This window comes from Macrotis lagotis, chromosome 1 (assembly GCF_037893015.1).
Source record: "Macrotis lagotis isolate mMagLag1 chromosome 1, bilby.v1.9.chrom.fasta, whole genome shotgun sequence".
NCBI classification, from domain to species: domain Eukaryota; kingdom Metazoa; phylum Chordata; class Mammalia; order Peramelemorphia; family Peramelidae; genus Macrotis; species Macrotis lagotis.
The window spans coordinates 388,539,653-388,563,027 of NC_133658.1; the positions used below are offsets into that span (position 1 = coordinate 388,539,653).

The 23,375-nt window shown below is 40.6% G+C and overlaps 1 protein-coding gene across 2 annotated transcripts; it reads right to left on the reverse strand.

The window, feature by feature from the left end:
* Nucleotides 1–8,543: 8,543 nt before the first annotated feature.
* On the reverse strand, nucleotides 8,544–22,198 carry PTTG1 (PTTG1 regulator of sister chromatid separation, securin). Of its 2 annotated transcripts, none has more exons than XM_074212488.1 (6): nucleotides 21,452–21,612; nucleotides 17,241–17,325; nucleotides 15,248–15,441; nucleotides 12,153–12,246; nucleotides 9,980–10,135; nucleotides 8,544–8,725 (listed from the first exon to the last, which is right to left on the reverse strand). In XM_074212488.1, exons 2-6 carry the CDS (start codon nucleotides 17,314–17,316, stop codon nucleotides 8,643–8,645), a joined length of 603 nt encoding a protein of 200 aa, XP_074068589.1. In that variant the 5' UTR covers nucleotides 17,317–17,325; nucleotides 21,452–21,612; the 3' UTR covers nucleotides 8,544–8,642. The 2 variants fall into 2 exon arrangements, with proteins under 2 accessions (XP_074068589.1, XP_074068588.1); XM_074212487.1 differs by lacking the exon at nucleotides 21,452–21,612 and adding an exon at nucleotides 22,088–22,198 and having other exon boundaries at nucleotides 8,546–8,725.
* Between the last annotated feature and the right edge of the window lie 1,177 nt (nucleotides 22,199–23,375).

The window sequence follows — 23,375 nt, forward strand, 5'->3', positions numbered from 1 at the left end:
TAAAATATCATAAAGGCAAATAACTGAAAAATTTAAGGAGCTTGAACAAAGTAATGACTGTGATTCCAAAGAACCCATTATGAACCATGCTATCTACCCTCTAATATTAGGGAAGTACTCAAAACAATGAAAAAATGTTTTCATATGGAAAATGAAGGATTTTTATTTTGCTTGACTTATGCATATTGTATCTTGGGGTTATTTGTGTTGGGTTTTTTGCTGTTTTTTAATAGAAGAGGGAGAAGGAATGAAAATAAATACTTATTAATTGAAGAATTATTTTAAATTCTTTTTTGGGTTTTTTTTTTTTGCAAAGCAAATGGGGTTAGGTGACTTGCCCAAGGCCACACAGCTAGGTAATTATTAAGTGTCTGAGGCTGCATTTGAACTCAGGTCCTCCTGACTCCAGGGCCAATGCTCTATTCACTGCGCCACCTAGAGGCCCTGAAGAATTATTTTAAATGAAGGGTTTTATTTGGTTTCAAAGAAGCACAGTAGGAGAAACAAAGTCAAATCAGAACCTTAGCTTTACTGCCTACTTACCATATAACCCTGTGCAAATTTGATCAAATATATTTTTGAACTGGGTAATGATACATATCAGTTCAAAAGGTTGAGTTCTTAAATTTAGGTCTAAACTTAGACTCAAATGATAATAGATAAGCCAAGCTTTGATGAAGTCTTTGAGCTGTGTGTGAGACTAATGAAAATGACCCTTAAGATCTAATAAAGAGGAGCCAAGATGGCGACAAGAAGGGATCCAGTCTTAGACGCCCTCTGATAAAACGTGAAACTAAGGACTCTAACTAAACTTTCGAGAGACAGAACCCACAAAGGGACCCACTGAGGCAGTTCTCCTACTCAAAGTAACCTGGAAAAGAGCAGAAAGGCCCTGCTCCCCCGGGGTCAGAGGGGCGGCCCACAGGAGGGGTGGCCCCGCCAGAGCGAAAAAACTTCATCCTCCCAGAGGCAGCCCCAGGGTGCTGGGAGCTGCAGCTCACAGCAGCGGGGGAGTCTCCTGAGCTGCACCCCTGGGAGCACCACGCACAAAGTGGGGGAACAGCGGGGGACTTCTGCCAGAGCGAGCACATGAAGCCCAGCCCTCAGGGCACACAGCAAGCAGCATGGTCTTTCCCCAGCCCTGATCCAGGAAACAGAAGCAGGCTGTAAGCAGGAGCCCCCAGGGCATGAGCCCATTGAGCTGAGGGAGGGGAGTGAAGAGAGACTGCAGAGCTCTGTCCTCTGCCCCTAGAACAGGACTCTGGGGCTCTGACCACATTCAGATCCTGATCACAGTCTAGGCCCCCCCATAGAACAGCAGGGACCCCCCTCCACCTCAGCCCTGTGGCAGAGGGGGGTGCATATGGTCATTCACAGACCAGGAGGGAGGACAGAGCCTCACACACTGAGACCCTTGTGGGAGTGTCCCAAAAGCTCAGGAAGCACCCCAAAACCAGGCTCAGGCTGGGGAAATGAGCAAGCAGAGAAATAAGAGGAAGACCATTGAGAAATATTTTGCTCATGAGCCCAAGAAGGATCAAAATACTCAGTCTGAAGATGAGGAGGTACAAGCTCCTGCATCTAAAGACTCCAAGCAAAAACAAAAATTGGGCTCAGGCTATGACAGAGCTCACAAAAGACTTTGAAAATCAAATGAAGGAGTTGGAAGAAAAACTGGGAAAACAAAGGAGAGAGATGCAGGAAAAACATGAAAATGAAGTCAGTAGCTTAGTCAAAGAAATCCAAAAAAATGCTGAAGAAAAATAGCATGCTAAAAACCAGCTTAGGTCAAATGGATAAAACAGATGAAAAAGTTATTGAGGAAAAGAATGCCGTAAAAAGCAAAATTGGCCAGATGGAAAAAAGAGATAAGAAAACTCTCTGAGAACAAATCCTTCAAAGAATAGAATTCAGGGAGATTGATGAATTTACCAGAAATCAGGAATCAATACTTCAAAACAAAAAAAAAAATGAAAAATTAGAAGAAAATGTGAAATATCTCATTGAAAAAACAACTGATATGGAAAACAGACTTAGGAAAGATAATTTAAAAATTATTGGAATACCTGAAAGTCATGATCAGGAAAAGAGCCTTGACATCATTTTCAAAGAATTACTACAGGAAAATTTCCCTAATATTCTAGAAGCAGAGGGCAAAATAGAAATGGAGAGAATCCACCGATCCCCCCAAGAAAGAGATACCAAAAAACCAACCCCCAGGAATATTATAGCCAAGTTCCAGAACTCCCAAGTCAAAGAGAAAATATTACAAGCAGCCAGAAGGACATAATTCAAATATCATGGAGCTGCAGTCAGGATCACACAGGACTTAGCAGCAACTACACTGGAAGCTCATAGGGCTTGGAATATAATATACCAGAAGGCAAAAGAGCTTAGAATGCAGCCAAGAATGAACTACCCCCAGCAAGGCTGAAATGTCCTCTTCCAGGGAAAAAGATGGACTTTCAATAAACCAGGGGAATTTCAAATGTTCCTTCTGGAATGGCCAGAGCCGAACAGAAGGTTTGATCTTCAGATACAGGACTCAGGTGAAGCATGGAGATTAGAGGAGAAGGGGGAAATATGAGGGACTTAATGAGGATGAACGGCATGTATTCCTGCATAGACAAATGACACTGATAATACTCATATGAACCTCCTCAGTTAATAGAGCAGGTAGAGGGAGCTTTTATAGTTGAAGCACAGGAGAAAGCTGAATTCGAAGATAAAATATGGTGTTAAATGGAGTCAATAGAAAAAAAGGGAAGTGGAATGGGAGAAAGAAAAAGGAGAGGGGGGAATAGGCCAAGATATTTCATATAATAAGATTTTTTTTATTTTTACAATGAGCTATTGCAGTGATATGGAAGGGGGGAGGCAAGGGGGAATGAGGGAACCTTTGCTCTCATCAGAGGTGGCTAGGAGAGGAAACAGCATATATACTCAATGGGGTATAGACATCTGAAGTAAGAAGCAGGGGGAGCAGGGGGAAGGGGGGGGATGTGCATAAAGGAGGAGAGGATGGACCATGGGGGGAGAGTGGTCAGATATAACACATTTTCTTTTTTACTTCTTGCAAGGGGCTGGGATTGGAAGGCCTGTCCAGGACCATAGGGCCAGGTGGATTCTGGGCCTAAGGGGTGGTATGGGGGCTCAGGGCTTCTTGGCCCCAGGACCAGGGATCTGGTCTGCTGCGCCACTCAGCGACCCTACAGCAGTCAGAGAGAAAGGAGAGAGAGAATATAGTGTACATGGTAGTGGAGAAATAAGAAAGGAGGGAGTTGCGATCAGCAATGGCAACGTTGGAAAAATATGGAAGTAACTTTTGCAATGGACTTAACCATAAAGAATGCGATCCACCCTTGACAGAGTTGTTGGTGTTGGAACAAAGACTGAAGCACATTTTTTATTATTATTATTATTTGGGGGAGGGTGCAGGGCAAATGGGGCTGGGTGGCCTGCCTGGGGCCACATAGCGGGGTGATCTTTGGGTGTCTGAGGCTGGATTTGGACCCGGGTGCTCCTGACTCAAGGGCCAATGCTCTGTCTGCCACCCAGCCACCCCCACTATTATTACTATTTTATTTTATTTTGGGCCTTTTTTTTTCTTCTTTTAGGTTTTTTGCAGGGCAGTGGGGATAGGGTGGCTTGCATGTCACACGGCTGGGTGATTGTTGGGTCTACAGGGCTGGATGTGGGCTCGGATGCTCGTGGCTCCAGGGCTGGTGCTTCGTCCATTGCGCCACCTGGCCATACCTACAATTATTACTATTATTCTTTTTTTAATTTTAATTTTTTTTCTCTCCCCTTTACTTTATCGCCCAAGCAAATCTATATTCATGGGGGAGGGGTATTTTGTTTACTCTTAAACAAGAATATTTTATCAATGTAAAAAAAAACCATTTGTACAAAATGAGAATAAAAAAATATATAAGATCCAATAAGGATATTTCCAGGTTTTTTTAAGTATTATACTTCAGAAACCTAGTTATTGATTTGCCTAGTCCCTGATTCCTTCATGACAGAAATATGGAATACAGGCTGAAATACATCCAGTGGAATCTTTGACTCAAGCCAGTGTCCCAAGGATAAACTAAATATAAAATTTACTCTATAAATTACTTAACCCTCTAACTAAAAGAGGTTTCTCCCCCTCTGAGAGTTCTATCTGATCTCTTCTTTGTGTCTTCTGGTGGTAAACTACATACTTACCTACCCCATTCCCAATAAAATGGAAAGTCCTTGAGGCTAGAGGTTGCCTCTTTTTCAATTTCTGTCCCTAGCACTGAGCATAGTACCTTGTATCTAGTGAGGCTCAATAGCTATATGTTGAATTAAAATCTGAATTAAGAGAAAGCTTAAGGAGTAGTTAAGAGGGTAGGACTTGGAATCAAAGTGATCTAAGTTCAAATCCTTTCTGCAAATCTGTTTTTCTCCTAACCTCTCCAAGCCAGAATAAATGATAGATGGTTTTCAGTTCAGCTTTGTTGGTGGAAGGTTTCCATATTCATGAAATCACACTTTGCACATGTAGTGTAATAATTTCTATGAGTACAGATAGAATTGATATTAATAGAGAACTGTTTAAAAGTCTTCAAAAACAGCTTGACATACAAAATGATTTGATCAGCAATAGAAAAAAAGACTGGAACCACTTTAGTCTCAAAACAAAAAAGAGAAACTGATTGGTAGTTCCAACCCACCAACTCCCTAAAATAGATAAAATGATTTAATTTTCTTCTAATAACCCTTGACTGAAAAAGTTCAGGTATATGTCAGCTTCTGATGAAGACCTAGAAGACATTGAAGAGACTAACAGTTCTTAATGCTTCATGAAGTTTTAGTGCTACTCAGATTTAAAAAAAAATCAAATGTTTAGCAATTTTAGGGAATAAGAACTAGAGAAAATGCTTTTGTATTAAGAAACTAATAATCTTATAGTTTATGAGACCCAGTTTATTCTAAGCACTTGGGGGGGGGTGCAAATAGAAAAGGGATAAGACATGCATCCTAGCTTCTCATTTAATTTCACCTTCCCAAAGTTACCCTGACATATATAAGGTGTTCCAAAGTCTGAATAATTGAGTTTAAAAACTGCTCTAAGACTTTTGAGACACCATATTTCAGAAAATCCTTCCCACCCCCAAGGGATTTTTTTGGAATCCTCAAGAAATACAAAGTGAGCTAATTAATCTATTTCTGCTGGAAAGAAAATTCCAAAGTAGTGTGAACTAGAACAATTAACATCTATGGCTGTAAGGTATTATCAAATAGGTTGACCAAGCAACAACATACTTTGTAATAATTTTTTTTCAACTTATTTCATCAGCTCTGCACACTGGCATTGCAAAAAGGTTTCCAACATTATCCTGAAGCCCCATGGATACTATTTTCTTAGAGGAAATGTTTCTAATATGCAGTTCCCATTGGTTGTGTGAGAGGGAAATCTGAATTAACTGAGGAAACAAAGGTTTGAGCTTCTAGGCATATTTTATTTATGAGCAATGCATCTTAACTGCATAATAAAGGCCAGGCCTCCTCAACCTGGTACTAGACCACAAATTCAGGGCTAGACAGATTTTTACACATTAAAAAGATTTAAGATTAGGAATTCTAATTTCTAATTGGAGGAAAGCCTAGGGCTTTTCCAAAGTTAGAAGGAACAGGTGTAACTTCCTGAAATCAAAAAAGAGGGGCACTCCCTACCCACCCCCAAGTATCTATATTCAATCAGAGAAACAAAGAAACAATAACTGATTAATTAATAGGGGCCAGTTTTCAGAAAAGACATATCAGTTCCTTAAGATGTATAAATTTGGGGGGGGTCATAGACTTGACTGCTTTTTTATTACTCATTTTTTTATTTTTTAACATTACTACAATAGTCATGTGGTCAAAGTAAATATGCCCCCCCCAAAAAAAGAGAAACCTCAAGAAAAATAAAATGAAAAAATAGCATGCTTCAGTCTGTATTCAGAAACTGTCAGCTCTGTCTTTGGGATCTATTCTTTTTCTTTTTTGTTTTTTTTTTTTTTTGCAAGGCAAATGGGGTTAAGTGGCTTGCCCAAGGCCACACAGCTAGGTAATTATTAAGTGTCTGAGACCGGATTTGAACCCAGATACTCCTGACTCCAAGGCAGGTGCTTTATCCACTACGCCACCTAGCCGCCCCATTTTCAAAATCTTTTTTGAGCTCTTCCATGGCCTGAGACCAATTCCTATTCTTCTTAGAGGATTTGGATATAGAAGCTTTGACTTCGCAATCTTCCAAGTGTAGATTTTGATCTTCCATAGGATCAAAGTAATTATCTATGGTCAGATTCTTTTTCTTCTGTTGTTTGCTCATTTCCCAGCCTATGATTTGATTAACACTTTGTTAAGGTGGTTTCTGCTTCCAGGGTGGAGGGTGCACTGTCCCAAGATTTTGAGGGTTTTTGCATCTATTTTCAGGAATACCCCAACTAGTATTGGGGCATTCAACTCCTTCAAGGTCTTATGAGAGGCTCTGAATGCTTTCCTGGCCTGTGCTTTGGTCTGTGGATGACCACAAGGCCTTCCCCTCTGCCTCAGAGCTATGAAAAGGGGTCTTGCTCCACTATGGTATTATGGGGTCCCAAAATGATCTGGATATGAGCACAGAGTAGTACCCCAGAGCTAGCAGAGTCCTCTGTAGACTCCCCTGATTCCCATACCATCTGTGGGCTGAACCCTCTGGAACCAGATGCTGGGTAGCTCCCCAAGCCTGCTCCTGGTCCCCCGGGGTCAGGTCTGCACTGGTCTGGGCTCCACTCTCACTCTGGTGCAGCAGTTTTCCTGCTGACCTTCCAAATCATCCTTGGTGATCCCTGGGCTAAGGGGTCTGGAAACTGCCAAGACTGCCACTGACCAGGTGCCCCACAGTCTGCCTTTGGATGGTTGGAGCTGGTTCCCTCCAGCCCAGTGTAACAGATCCTTCCCATAGATCTTCCAAGATGTCTTGGGTTGGAAAATTGCCTTACTCAATCTTTTTGTGGGTTGTCATCTAGATTTAAGTTAGAATCATTATTTTTGTTTTTGTTTTTTGCAAGGCAATGGGGTTAAGTGACTTGCCTAAAGTCACACAGCTAGTTAAGTATTATGTGTCTGAGGTAGAATCATTATTTAAAGGGGTTTGGGATAGTTTGGAGGAGAGCTTGCAGAAGCTCCTGCCTTTTACTCTGCCATCTTGTCTCGAGATATTTAATTGTGAGAAAACTCCTTTTATCAATCTGACTGGCTTTCTGGTCAGCATAACCTAGGTCCTTGGTAGTCAGATAGGTAGTACAGTGAATAGAGCAACTGGCCTAGAACCACGAAGATCTGAGTTCAAATTTGACCATAAAACTTACTAGTTATGTGATCCTGGGCAGGTCACTTAATCCCTATTTGCCTCGGCTCCTCATCTGTAAAATGGGACCATGTTGGAAAAGGAAATAGCAAACCACTCAAGAATCTTTGCCAAGAAAATCCCTTGAACAACAAAGAAACAGATAGAGATGGTCCAGTTTCCCAGCCATGCAGGGCTAGGTTCAAATAATGCAATAACCTTTGCTCACAATTAGCAAACTCAAACTTTTCTCAGTAAACAGACCTAGGAGCGGCTATGTGGCGCAGTGGATAGAGCACCGGCCCTGGAGTCAGGAGTACCCGAGTTCAAATCCAGCCTCAGACACTTAATAATTACCTAGCTGTGTGGCCTTGGGCAGGCCACTTAACCCCATTGCCTTGCAAAAAAAAAAAAAAAAAAACAGGACTAGACTAGACTCATAATTGGATAGAAAAGAAACTGAGCCAGATCCAGAATTGAGTCACAAGATGGAGCCAAGAGTGGTTTACTCAATTCCAGTTGGGAATACATCTAAGAACATATTTCCTCTAATGAATTATACATAGCACCTCCAACACTGAGATATAGGCCAAGATTTTTATAGGCAAAAGTACCTTGATATCATAGGCAAGATTTATAGGCAATAGTACCTTGATATTGTATGAGCTCTAAAAGCCCTAGAGAAACAGAGTAAAAACCTTATGTGTGTGAGTGTGTGTGTATATGTGTGTGTGTATGTATATACCCACACATTTTCTTTCTAAATGGTCAATATCTTTCTTTGAATAAGAACCATCACTAGTCTCAGCATCTTTCTCAAAGCTACTAAACACTCAGTTTCCTAAAGAAAAACAAGGATTGTCATCCATGAGAGATGACCTGGGGTTCATACTGTCCCACCCTCAATCCAGTAACTCTTGACCTAACTCAACAAATTAAACTCTTTCTGATAGGGAAAGATGTCTCTAAAATTAATCAGTAAAGAAGTACAGTATAATTAAAAAAGGCAATTCTCAGTCTGATTTAGGATTAAGTTTTATCACTATTTGCCAACTGATGGTCTCACAGATGAGCCTTAGTTTCCTTATCTCCTAAAGTGTGTACATCAAGAGGATGAGGAAGGAAGGGGGGGGTAGATTTTTACTAGATTAGATTTAGAAGGAATATTCAGTCTATGATTCCAATTAGTTTTGTAAACTACTTAACATATTAACATAGTCCCAAATAGAGTTTTACATAAAGAATTGCTTTATTAATGCAAAAATGATTATAATTACACTATAAAATAACAGGACATTTAAACAGGGAAATCATAACACACAGGTGGCAAGTCAATCTTATCCACAGTTGACAGAAGGTTCGAAGTTGATTCCAACAGATCTAGGAGAGAAAGACTGCAGTTAAAGAATTCTGAATATCTCTGACAAGGTTTCAACAAACATAACCCCGCTACAACACTAAGGATTCTGACTTTCAATCCTGACTGAACATCAAGACTTTTAGTTTTCTGATCCTGCTTGCTGCTTCTTAGGAGCACAACCACTACTTCTAACCTACCATCCTTAAAATTCTCCTGAAGCACCTATACTATTCTGCTCCAAAGTTGAATTGCATTCCCCTTTGTCTTATCCTGATCAGTAATAGTAAAATTGAAGGAATGGAAAATATTACAAAAGCTCTGACCTTCACCAGTGCTTCCTTTACTGATACATTGTGCCATACTTTAGGAAGACAGTTTTTAATCCTTGCTATAACAAGAGTTGATTTAATTAAGAAATTGATTTGATAATTCTCTCTGCAAGCCAGTCCACAAACAGCTAATGTAGCACACTACCTGAGCAGAACCTGCTTGGTAGAGCATGGCACCTAGCCCATGCCCATCCAGTGAAATCAATAATCAGGCTGTGGGAGTGAAGAAATTTTATATCACCTTCAAGTTCAATTCTCTCATACAAAATGAGGAAACAAGACATTAAAGTGACTTGTTCGAGGTCACTCAGCTGCTAAGAAAGTAGACAAGGTGGAGTTCCAAACTCCAGACTCTTGCCCCCTTATCCCCACATGAAGGAACTGGAATAGAGTAATAACACAGGCATCTGAGAAAATACCTTTGACCATCTAAATTTCTGAAGTTTTCTGAAGTTTTCTATACTAAGAAAAGATCACTTTCATTATTCTTTGCTATTGTCAAGAAAGGTCTTTTACTCTATCAGTTTATCAAATAAACTTGAGGCTTCCCTTTTCCTAGCCAAGTATCCTTAGTAGAATTTACACCATGAATTGTTGACATCCAAGAAAAAGAAGATTAGGATCTGCTTTTTTCATTTGATCATTCCTAAAAATACCTCCCATGATTTTTAATCTTGAAGTCAGTGTTGCCAAAAATGGCTTAACTTTTTTAAATCTAGCAGCTTGTCCTTGAGGCCTATTTCAATGGAAAAATAATTCCCTACTGACAATAGTTGTTTATGTCAGACTATTTCATTCCCTAAAGATATAACTCATAACATAGAGCTTTCTCCCCCTACTGCAGGCAAAAGGAAGTGCCTAGAAACAGTAATAGCTAATTGCTAAATAACTCTAAGTGGTGAAAAAGAAGGAAAAAGGGGGTGAAAAATGAAAATGCTAACTCACCAGACTCCCATTTCATGGGAGGCAACAGCACCGGTGAGGGGGGAAGGTCTACAAGCCTTTCAAGTGACTTCTCCTGCTCAAGCATCAGGAGGGGGATACCAGTCAGAGGCAGGTTTGCAAGCCGGTGTTCTTCAGGAACATCAAAACTCTCAAATTCTGTTCATAATGATAAGCCCATCTATTAATTCAACAGCTATTTCGACACCCCTTTTATGTTAAGACCTTATTTTTTTTTTAAACTGAGAAGAAATTGTTAGAAATAAAAGAAAATTAAGTCTATTGTTTATATAAAATATACTGTCTTGCATAAAGCAGAAACTTATTCAAATATCTAAGTTGGATAAAGTGATTTTAGACTTCTTCCATTCCATGAATTCAAAGAACCTTTTCCAAAAGGACAAACTGTATGTTATATCTTCCCCCTTGTCTACCCTGACACAATCACCACTGATACAAAACCCCACACTGCTGGGTAGTCTCCCTGCCAAAGTTCTTCTCCTCACTTTAATCCATCCACCCTCCAGGCTGTCAAACTGAAAGTCTGGACATAAAGTCCAGGGACTCCCTGCTATCATTGGAACCAAACAGACAATCCCATTGGCTTTGTAACCTTTCCCCCCTTGCTCCCTTTCCAGCCTTCTCAGATCTTTCTTTCTCCATACTCTGTGATCTAGTGACTCTGGCTCCCTTGCCATCCTCATACACAACACCATCTCCCAACCCCTAGTGATTTGACAGCTGTCTCTAGGACCTGGACCTGCATTCCTCCTGAGCTCTGTCCCCCAGCTTCCCTTCAAGGACTCCTTCAAGGCTCAACCAAGACAGCTTCTTCAGGAATCTTCTTCTGGATTCCTTTGCCTTGGTGCCTTTCCTCTGAGACTATCCTCAATTTATCTTGCATATATCATCTTTGTATATAGGTTTTTGAATGTCATCTCCCCATTAGGCTATAAATTCCATAAGAACAGGAGGGTCTGTTTTGGTTTCTTTTTTTGGAGGGGGGGAAGAAAATGCCCTTCCTTGAACCACAGCACTTACACAGTGCCACCACAGGGTGGGCATTTAATAAATACTATTTACTAGCTTCCTCCTTAATGTTTCCTTGGACTAACTTTAGAGACATTTCTAAAAAGGGATCATATTAAAAGCCTTTACTTTTTCAACAGGGAACTGGAAAAGAAAACCCATCAGGAAAAAAACTCATCCAATAGGCTTAACAGCATCTCAGAAGGTAAAATTTCCCTTCATCAAAATAACTATTTTCCTTACATTAGAAATACTATAAGAGTCAACTGCAGAAGAAACAATCACAACTTAAAAAAAATAATTCTAGGGGCAGCTAGGTAGCACAGTGGATAGAGCACCTGCCCTGGAGTCAGGAGTACCTGAGTTCAAATCCGACCTCAGACATTTAATTACCTAGCTGTGTGGCCTTGGGCAAGCCACTAAACCCCCATTGCCTTGCCAAAAAAAAAAAACCACATAAAAAAAGCACCAAATATTATAGAAAAGCACTAAATCCCAACTAAAGTCTATACTAGGTATGTAGTTTCTTAACTACATAGTGCTTCTAGCAGGAAAACTTAAAGCCTAAGATATGAGTTTCCACACTCAGACAATTAACCCTATTCCAAGCTTGTCAAGGTAGAGTAAAAACTCAATATTCCAAACTATTCATTGTGTGGACTAAAAAGATCAGGCTCTTCTCTAAGACCCTTAGATTCAGAGATATTCACTTATCTATGTAGACTCAATGGATTTCATGATCAACCAGTGAGTGGGAAGTGGCACATTCCCTCCAAATTATCTCATGGAAGGACATATATTTATTAAAATGCACCAAAAACACCCTTGTGGGTGAATCTTTCCCTCTCTTGGACTCCTCATATACTCAGGGGGACCTAAGTTAAAGCATAAAAACAGATACTGAATCATCATATTGCCTTGTCTTCCTTCCTAGACTAAATTGGGAATGTCCTGGAGAGCAGCAAGCATGCTTTATACCTAATAGGTACCAAATGTGTTTTTTAAATAAATAAATAAAAAAACCTTAAAATATAACATGCTTCAAGTCCTTTCTAAAACTAGGAGATGACTCACAGTTAAGCTGAAATAACCCAGAGAAGTCAAATATACTCACAAAAAAAGTTAGGGAATAAAGAATGCATACTACCTAGTGGGTTGAAGGGAAAGAAATTTTCTATTTCCGGACATGTTTCATTTGGGAATGGAACCGAAGTTTTTTCTGTGGGAATCTTTTCTGTAATCTAAAGAAGAAAATATGCAAAATTAGTTAAGTTAAACAACACTTATCAACTAATCTCATATGAGATAATAACTTGAGTTTAAAATATTATGGCTAAGTTACCAAGCTTACAGTTAGAAAACTTTATGCTAACTTTAAAACAATTCTAGATTCTTTATATGCCATTATAATTCAAAGATACAAATCAGCACATTGTTCTGACAGCATGGCTCAATCTTTATTAAGAATAAAAAAAATACTGTCTTTCGTTTTTAACTGGTATCAATACATCTTACTAAGAATACAGATTGAAGTCAATTAAAAACAGTCAATTCAATTATCTGCACTAATGGAGGGAGAACAGTAGCATGAATAATCCAAGTTTTAAACTCTAAAATAACAGATAATGCCAAAAATTGGCTTTTAAACACATCATGATTTTTCTAGCTGACTTAACCTTTTTACTTAGGTTAATAGCAAAATGAGTTTATATTTTTGAGTACACTTCAAGAAGGCAAGGAAGAAAAGAACATTTCAAATGTGCTCTGTGATGAGTACATTTATCATTCCATTTCCCTCTACTTTATGGCTCCTAACCCAGTACTTCATCCTGTGACCTATAATCCTTCCACCCCTCAGTATTTCATAAATCACCATCCCTTTACTATCTATACTCTTCTTCATTCCTTTGGTGAACCAGTTCAATTCTCTCTCAGAAACTCTCAGCCGCTTGTTCTTACACTGATCAAGTCCAGCCTTGGATACTCTCACCATTCTCTGCCTTCACTCTTTTTTTAAAATTTTTATTTAAGGCAATGGAATTAAGTGACTTGCCCAAGGTTACAGAGCCAGGCAATTTATTAAATATTTGAGGCTGGTTTTGAACTCAGGTCTTCCTGACTCCGGGACTGGTGCTCTATCCACTGTGAGCCACTTAGCTGCCCTTTTCACTCTTAATTATATTTTACCAAATGGAACTGGGGAAAAATTGTATTGCCTGGGTCTTCTACAAACATACGTTCCATAATCTTACCTGGGCCTTCATAACATCATGGTCATACTTTTATACCTCCATGATTGACTCATTATTCCACTCATCACAGGGGGCTCTTCCAAGCCTTTTCTCTCTACTCTCTCAGGTGAGGACTCTGCCTCTTACTTCATTGGAAAAAAAAGTCAAGGTCTTTCACCATGAGCATATCAACTCAAGTATCTTTCCCCACTATTTTCTCATATTCCAGCTGAAAGGGTTGCCTCTTCTCCTTGCAAGGCAAAACTCTCCACATTTCAACTTGTTTTCTCAGCAGGTTGCCCCCTCTATCATCCCCACTCTCCCTAAAATCCTTGGGAAAGCTGCCTGCCATTTGTGACTTCATTTCATCTCCTCACTCTCTTCTAAATCTTCTGGATTCATGCAACACTCTTTCCAAAAGTATTAATAATCTCTTAATTGGCAAATCTAACAGGATTTTTCCTCATCCTTAATGACCTCTCTGTAGTCTCTGACAATATCATTCAATCTCTTCTTTTTGACAGATTCTCTATATTTTTATGCTGTTATTTTCCCTAATTTCTTTTCCAATCCCTCTAACAACTCCTCTGCTAGACCTTCATTCAAGTCACTGCCGCTGATCATAGGCATCTCCAAGGGTCTATCTTGGACCTTCATTTCCCTCTAAACTATTATATTATTTCACTTAGTAATATCATTGGTTCCTTTGGGTTCAATTATCTTTTCTTTCCAGATAATTTACAGATTTATCCACCTTTAACATCACTCCAGTCTCACACAGTACCAACTGACTCCTGGACATCTCAAGCAAAATGTCCCATGAAAAACTCAACATGTCCAAAACAAAGTTATTCATCTTTTCCCTTAAACTCTCCCCTCTTCTCAACTTCTCTACCACTGTCTATCCTGTTGGTCCAATCAAGTTTGACATTCAGTTTCATCCTCAAAGGTCCCTGTCTCTCCATTCATAGCTATCACCTGACAGGTCCTCATCATCTCATACCTAGACTACCACAAGAGCCTACCAGCTGTCTTCCTGCTTCAAGTTCTCACTCCAGTTCAACCTATACTCAATTGCAAAAGTGACCTTCCCAAAATAAAGATCTGACATGCAATTCCCTTACTCAATATACTCCATACCTGGAATGCTCTCCCATTTTACTTTGACTCTTGGCTTCCTTCAAAACCTGGCTCAAATTCTACCTCAGTAAGATATCTTTCCCAGTCTCCACCTTGATTTCTCTCCAAGATTCTTTCACAATGAACTTGTATATATTGTATGGAATATAATCCTTGAGGACAAGAATAATGTTTTTGCCTCTTTTTTTCCTTAAATGCCCAGAGCTTAGGACAATGCTCAATAGGTAACTGCTTACTGTTTGACTATAGAAAGTAGGTAGAGGTATCTGACTATAATGGAATAGGATTCTATATAAATAAGAAATCATGAATATATAGTGATTTATAAACTGATACAAAATTAAGGAAGCAGAAGTTTACCTGGAAAACAATATACACAATGACAACAACAATGTGAATGGAAAGAAAAATGAAAAAAGTAATCAAAACTGAAATCTAAGAAATTATCATGTCCCAGGTTGGTTCTAAAGAAGGAAACATGAAAAGGAGCTTGATCCTAGCTGCCCCTAAAGTATCCTTTGGATTATTTGATTGGCATAGTATATATAAAAGACTTTCTTCAAGGTTGTTTACTTTTCTTGAATTTTTTTTCCCCTCCTTTCTTCATAATAAGGGATGGTTCTTAAGGGGGCTTGTTGGAGTATGCAGAGGGGAAATATAGATATAAGAACAAAAGAGTCCATTTTCCCCCACAAAGTTTGCTGAGGAAAGTCACCAAGGATTAAAAGATAAACAAAAAAATGCATAAATGGAATGTGATCATCAAATGATAAGCTGATGACTCAGTCGGTCCGTCCCCCCCCCACCGCCTCAATCCTCATATATGCCTAAAGAAATAGCATCTTGAAATACAAAGAGTCCATCATCTCACCTTTTTGGCACTGAAGTTCTGTCCTTTTTGCTTGAGGGGTTCTTTTCTCTTCCCCACCAAGTTTTCTTTCTCTGTAGTCCTATTGACAGGCCCCAAAGCCTTTCTGACAGATTTGGATAAAGCTGGAGTTGCAGTAAACACTTTGCCAGCCTTGGGAGTTGAAATCTGAGCTCTTCCACTTAAGGCTTTGATTGCTGAAAAAAAAAATTGTCATCAGAATTCCTTTCCCTGGATCAACTGCACCACATCACCAAGACATGATTAATTGCCCAATACATGAACCCCCTCTGTACATAACACCCTTGCCACTGCCCCAACAACACTGTTTTGGGATTACTTCAGAATGTCAAAACTCAAAATACTTCCTCCTCTTCACAAAGTTGTCCCAATAAATGACTTATCATAATGGTACTTGGTTAATCCAGGGACAGTAATTATTTTATAACAAATGTCATAAACTAACAAATAGGTCTCAGGAAAGGGTTAAATATTAAGAGATACCTTTTACTCTTAATTTTTTTCCTTTATTTATTTTTCCAACTACAAATAACAGAACTTTTTCAATGATCTTTTTTTTTTTACATTTTTCTCCCTCCCTTCTCCCCTTCCTCCTGACAGAAAGAAATGTAATATAGGCTCTACATCTATAACAATGCTAAACACAGAACCATGTTATTCATGTTGTGAAAGAAGAATCACATGCAAAACAAAGAGAGAAAAAATTAGAAAGAAAAAAAGGCTTAATTCAAGACAACATTTAAACTACTCAGTTCCTTTTCTGGATAAGGATGATATTCTCCATCACAATTCTATAGTGTTGTGTTTGATTATTGTGCTGCAGAAATGATCGAGTCCATCAGAGCTGATCATCACCCCATGTTATTAGTGTGTACAATATGTGAGATACTTTTATGATATTTCTAAAAACGTATTACTTAGAACAAGAAGGTATAGATCCCATGTTATCCACATGAATATAATATGGACAGTGGGGAGTATGCAATGTAATTTAAACTTACTAAAGTCCTTATTCAAAATAAAATGTAGTTAGACCCTATTTAGCTACCTACCAAAAAAAATTCCAATTAGGGAAGATCCTCACCCAGGAGAATCAGGGAGTCTAATACTGACACTGATTAGAATAGAAGAAAGAGGGAATATACACCAAAAGAAAGGATACATTGACTTTAACCAATATCAGATATTCATTGTCTTTCTGATGACTGCTTCTTTATGATATAATTTGTGGCCTGGAAATACCACTTCTCACCTTTCATTCTCTATCTCATTTCATTTTTTCCCTTGATACTCTGGATATTTTATATTTCAAATTAATTTTTTATTATTTCATGAAGTTCTGTAAAGAACTCTGGGGTTCTTTAAAGAAGAGGCAAAATCAATCAGGATTAAAAGTGACTTGCCCAGGGTCAAATAGCTAAAATCAAATTTGAACTCTCTTCTCCTCCCCTATGCCTCCTGATTACAGGATAGGTACTCTATCCATTGTGTCACTGAGCTGTCCCTAAAGTATCCTATAGCATAGCATTAAAATTATAAATTTACTTTGGTAGTATTATCGTTTTTATGATGCTGGCATGGCTCAGACATGAGCAATGAATATTTTTCCAGGTACTTAAGAGATTCTTTATTTCTTTAACAACTATATAAATATTTTATATGATTTAGTAAACTCATTCCCAGATCCTTTATGCACTTTGATATTTTCCTTTTTACTACAGTCTCTTGGATTCTGTCATTATACAGAAAAGTTGTTAATTTTTGAAGGTTTATTTTTGTAGTCTCTGACTTTGCTGAAGCTATTATCTCAATTAGCATCTTTTCAGATCCCCTAGAATTTGCTAAGGAAAACATCAGGATGCACATACATTTTTTAAAAACCACACACCTTATACAATTCCCCAGGTCCAAGTTTGTCAGTGAAAAACCTTATTCACAGCAGCCCTTTTTGCCCATCAGAATCAAGGAGACTTACACTTCAGCCTGTCCTTAGGTGCCACATGAGAGCCTGGTTCTCCATTCTCCTTATCAACATAGATTAGAGTTGCCATTTTAGATTACTGTGGGTGAAAAATTGTTGTTAGTGTTGTTTGTCCTTTAAAGACCATGACATCAAGGATGCCCTCACATGCAAGTGAAATGGATTGGGGGGGGGGGGGGGTAGGAGGGGAGGAGATAGAGCAAGGTCACCAGCTTCACTTTCTCCCCAAAGCCATCTGAGTCTAGTGGCCAGATATGGATCAGGACAACTGGAGATGGTCCTGGATACAGTGAGAGATCTTGGCCTTTTTAAAGCTAAGGTCTTTCCCAGGACACAATTAGACTGTGGCAGCACCCATTCAGTGATTAAGGCTATGTAAAAGATGAGGCAAAGTCATTCAGAACAACCATTTTTCCACTATCACATTCACACACACACACACACACACACACACACACACGCACGCAATTTAAATTGGGAGGGCAAGCCCCTCAAGGGTTTCTCAAGAGACTAAGGTAGTTGTAAGAAAAAAAGTAGTGAAGGATAACCTACTCTTTATCATAGTCCAAAAAAATAAATCTGGGAGGCAAGGGGAAAAGAGAGAAGGTGAGAAAAAGGGAGGAGCTTTGGAGCCCAACTTGCCAGCAATGGGCTGCTCCTATTACACAAAGAGGTAGTAGGGTAGAACCTTGTAGTGGAAAATCCAAATGGACTAGACCTAATATGAACCGTATTTAAAACCTGACTTTAACTGCTAGTTAACATAGACAGTGAACAAATCAAGTCACTGGGTCTCACTCTCCTAGCTATAAAATTAAAGGGTTGTAAGAGATGATCCCAATTATAGAACTATGATTCTTGAATGAAAGAAAATGCATTAAGTACTTCCCACAAGAGCAGCACTGTGAGAAGTAGTAATAGGGAATATAAATAAAAAGTAAGCCAGTGCCTGTCCTCAAGAAGCTTATATTCTAATAGGGAGAGACAGCACCTATTGTGGCCAACTGGAAGATTGGGCGCAGCATGTGTGTGATTGACTAATAAAATAATGTAGCGAAGTGGCTAGGTGGCACAGTGGATAGAGCACTGGCCTTGGAGTCAGGGGTACCTGAGTTCAAATCAAGCCTCAGACACTTAATAATTACCTAGCTGTGTGGCCTTGGGCAAGCCACTTAACCCCATTGCCTTGAAAAACCTAAAAATAAACAAATAAATAAACAAACAAATAAAAATAAAATTTAAAATAAAGTAGACAGCTAAATTTCTTATGGAGGCTTAAAAAATTCTTAAGAAAAGTAGCCAGGAAAAGGAGGCATGCCAGTTGCTATGGCACCTGGGCTGAAGCAATAGAGAAAGCCAGACTTTGGGTAGAGTTCTGACAGAACTGGGGAAGGGTTAGAGCAGTACCAGGGAGGGACCAAGAAATGGCTTAACAGGGGTGGCTAGCTGGTGCAGTGGATAAAGCACTGGTCCTGGAGTCAGGAGTACCTGAGTTCAAATTCGGCCTCAGACACTTAATAATTACCTAGCTGTGTGGCCCTGGGGAAGTCACTTAACCCCATTGCCTTGCAAAAAAAAAAAACCCTAAAAAAAAAAGAAGTAGCTTAACCAATGACATAAGGTAGTGTCCCTGTGCATGTCTGGAAGGGTTAGTTTTCGGTCAGTCATAGCTTAATTGATGTCCAGGTATTTCGAGGAATGTTATAGTGACTGCCATCCCTAGCAAAGATACATGAGCTGAACAGTCCTCAGAAGATATAGGAATATATATCTGAGAAAGATTGACTACTTTCAAGATTAACTGTTTTGACATGGTATCTTCCAATTCAGGGTTTGTTAATTATGGATGGGAGCCTTGTTAGGTACATTCCTTGCTAATGGGGTTTTTGGCTTGTTTAGTAAAGGAGGAGAAGAATTCTAACAATACAGAAAAGAATTATATTTGTCTGGATTAAAATATTTATCTCTAATATAAAAAAAAGAAAAAGATTACAATATTCTCTTTCTGCCCAGTGTTCTCCAATCACATATAAGCAGTGTTTCTGGCACAAGCCAGATGGAAAGGTCCTGTCTAACCAAGTTCAAGTAACAGGATCAGCACCTTGGAATTCCCTAGTTCTCACTAAGTTCCCACACATTCAATACAAAATAAGTAGCAATTTCAGAGACATGGATCAACATTTAGCAAGTCTAGAGGTCACTAAACTTGATAGTTACTGAGCTAGGGCATCATCCTAAAGAACTGTTCTACAATCTTATAAACCAATATGTAAAGGCTAAAGTGTTAAGTTATGAGAGAAGGAGCTGTTAGGTTTTGTGCTACAGTAGTACCCATTTGCAATTGTAATCTGTCTTAAAAACATCATAGTAAGAGTCAGCAAATAAAAGTGCTGAATTCAAAAATGAGCAGAAATATTCCTCAAATTATATAATCCAACCCCCCTCAACTTTACAGATGGAGGGAATTGAGGACTAGAGAGCTGAAGTTATAACTTGCCCAAGACCACACAACTGATAATAAAGTTTGAGTCCAGAGGGTTTAATTCCAAAGCCAGGACTGATAGGCATTCAATCAAATTCAGATAAGCATATGGTAAGCGAAAAGACAGATGAAATAGTTCCTGCCCTCAAGGAGCTCAGTATTTTAAATGATACACTCTTGAGTGAACCCTAAGTAATTTAACAAAGGAGAAAGATCCATACCAAGGAGAAGGCTTAAAGGGATCTTATGGGAAAAGGAGGCAAATTGGAGTGGGAAGGGGGTGAAGAATGTTGATGCTGAGAAAAGTTTTGCAAAGTCTTCCACAGACAGAGCCCTAAAGTGACAGACATTCAGAGTAATTCTGGGAACTGTCTGAGACAAAAAATCAAATTTGAGGAAAAGCATGTAAAGCTGGGATAGAACAGGGATCACATGAAGGGGAATGATGTGTGAAATCAATTTGTCAAAGTGGGTTTGAATCAAAAACTGGAGGGAGGGCTCAAAGCAAGGCCCATTATTTATCAGTGGTGTGACCTACTAAGCAGTCATGTCACCCTCAGGGGCTGTTTTATCATCTCTAAAATGAGGAGGGTGGAACTTAAGGATTTCAAGTTCTAAAGTCCTATGATCCTAAGTCTCTTCCTCCCTTCCAGGAGTCTGAATTTCCTCAAATTAAAAAGAGTGGCATTGATCCTTCTTGCACTGAATTACCTCAAAAAAGAAGGCATGGGGCTGCTTCTCCTCCTCTCTACATGACTTCCATACCTACCAAAGCCACCAATGAGCTAAAGGACTCTTTCCAGAGCAGAGTCGAGGAATGTGGCTATTATAATGCTAGACTCTTATGCTGAATGCATGACCAATGTCTATCCTGACAGTTTCTTAAAGGGAAAAGAGACTGACTACCTTCAAGAGGCATCATGGTATAGTGGACAAGAGAGGTTTTCCTCAACACCAGGATGTCCTGCCTGTGAAGTCTATTGGTTGTGTAACTTCAGAAAACAAAGTTCTTGGAACCTCTTAAGAGCCTAAGTTGCAGAGAAGATGCTGGCCTGCATTGAGAAAGGGACTGAATTTGCCCAGGAGTTCCCTATCACTAATGAAATCAGAGCTTCAGTCTAAGGTCCTGAGAATAAGCAATGGAATTAGAGTCAGAAAACCTGGGTTCAAATCTCAGTTCTATCCCTATGTGCTCAGACAAATCACTTTAACCTCTCCAGACTTGTTTTCTCCTCTAAGAAATACCAGACTTGGGGCGGCTAGGTGTTGAAGTGGATAGAGCGCCGGCCCTGGAGTCAGGAGTACCTGAGTTCAAATCGGGCCCCAGACACTTAACAATTACCTAGCTGTGTGGCCTTGGGCAAGCCACTTAACTCCATAGCCTTGCAAAAAAAGAAACAAACAAAAAAAAAAGAATACCAAACAGGACAGAACTCTAAAGATACTGTCTCTAGGATGCAACTTTTCTGTTTGCCATTTAAGCCCTTCACAATCAGATTCATTCCTTACTTTCCTGCTCTTGCTCACACACTCCTCTCTCTCTCTGTCTTTGGCTGTCCTCGAAAGCCTGGAATTCATTCCTCCTTCCTCACCCCCCCCCACCTGATAAAATCCCCTGGCCTCCTTTAAATAAAGCTCTCCTGAAAGAGACCTCTCCTAAATAAATAATAACAAGGACAACAGTAATGATAATAACACTAATAACAGAACACGCATTCATTACACTTTAAGGCTTTCACATCCGGTCCTCACACTGCTTAGGGCTGAGTGCGAACGTTCCCATTGCACGGAGGCAGAAGGTGCGGCGCTCAGGGGCCCGGCAGGCCAGCTCGGGGGCCCTGCTGCCAACCCCTCCACCCCACCCGCACTGCGAGCCGGGCACCGGGCCGCCCTAGGGCTGAAGCCTGGCCTCCCCTCCTATATTTCTAGGAGGCAGCTAGCTGCGGGGAAGATGCCAACCCGCACGGGTGGGGGCGTCTCCTCCACTGCACAGGGTGGCTCCAACAGTTCTGGTATGGGTTGCCCTTATTGGCTATACTCGGCTATACTGAGACACTCTAGCTCTTTTTATGCATTGATGTTGCACGCATACATGCATGTGTGCATATACATATACGCACACACATGCATGCACGTATGTGCGCATCTGAGCTCCCCGCGGGCACAAGGACCTTTGCCTCTGGGTCTCCGCGGGCCCGGAGCGGCAGCCGCGCTGCAGCGCCCCCTTTGGGCGCCCCGCGCGCTCACGCCCCTCCGGTTTGGGGCGCGGCCGTTCCCTCGCCTCCCGCCACGGCCCAGTTTCGGGGCCGGCGCCCGAGCCCCCCCCCCCAACACGGCCCACTAACGGCACCCCACTCACGAGGAGTCCGTGGGTCCGAGAGGCAGAGCGAAGCGCGGCGCAGCCGTTAGCGCGGAGCAGGACTTGTTTTCCCCAGACCTTCGTTTAAACCGGAGCCCGCGACCTCATAGGCTCCGCGGCCGCGGGGTGGGCGGGGCCTCCTGCTTAGCCAATGAGAGAAGCCGCGGAAGCCCGTCCCTCGCTGTCACGCCGCCGAGGCAGTTCGGCTTGCAAAGGAACTCTCCCACTTTCTTACAGATTTCTGTGTCCTGGAGCCGCAGCCCTGAAGATTCTCATCCTACGTACAACGCGCTTAACTTGGTTAATGAACGTCTTTTTAGTTTTTAGGGGTGTTTAGTTTTTTTTTGTTTTTTGCAAGGCAATGGGATTAAGTGGCTTGGCCAAGGCCACACAGCTAGGTAATTATTAAGCGTCTGAGGCCGGATTTGAACCCAGGTGCTCCTGACTCCAGGGCCGGTGCTCTATCCACAGCGCCACCTAGCAAGCCCCCTTGAGCGTCTTTTTAATGTTAATAACTGTGGTGCAGAGTAATTGCTTTCTTTTGCAAGTTTATATCTTTTATGCATTTAAAAACTATTCGGGGACAGCGCCCTGGAGTCAGGAGCACCTGGGTTCAAATCCGGTCTCAGACGCTTAATAATTACCTAGCTGGGTGGCCTTGGGCAAGCCACTTAACCTCATTGCCTTGCAAAAACTAAAAAAAAAAAAAATATTCAAAGAAGGGGTCCGGTCTGTAGGCTTCACTAAGATTGCCAGAGATGTCCAAACCCGTGCTCCTAGACAAGGCCTCATCCTCCAAGATTCAGTTTTGTCTGTAAAAATGAGGGAATTAAACTAGATGGTCTTTAAAGTCCCCCCCTAAATCGAAATCCCCCTTTTAGTTTGCATCCTTTCAAACATCTGGGCAGCAACACCTTCCCAGCTCCTGTCTCCTCTCCCCTCCAATTGAAGGGCTGGGAGCCCACGACTCCTCCCAGAGCCTTCCTTAAAGAGCTCTAGACCTCGACTCTCCTTTGGAGCTCTGCTAGGTTTGAATTACAAGAAACTTGGTAGCCTCGGGCCACCCTGCTTTTCCAGTTTCCTTTCGAGTGTCCCCTACCCCACCCCCCCTAAACTCCTTGAGTTCTTGAGAAAGTTCCAGTGAAATTCTCTTTTTTGCACCTCCAGCACTTAACCCAGTGTTTGGCACAAGGTAGATATTTAATAAATATGGTTGGTTGGTTGGTTTTTTAAAATTGAACACTGCGGTGTTGTGTTGCGCATGAAGTTTATGGCATTAATTCAGAGC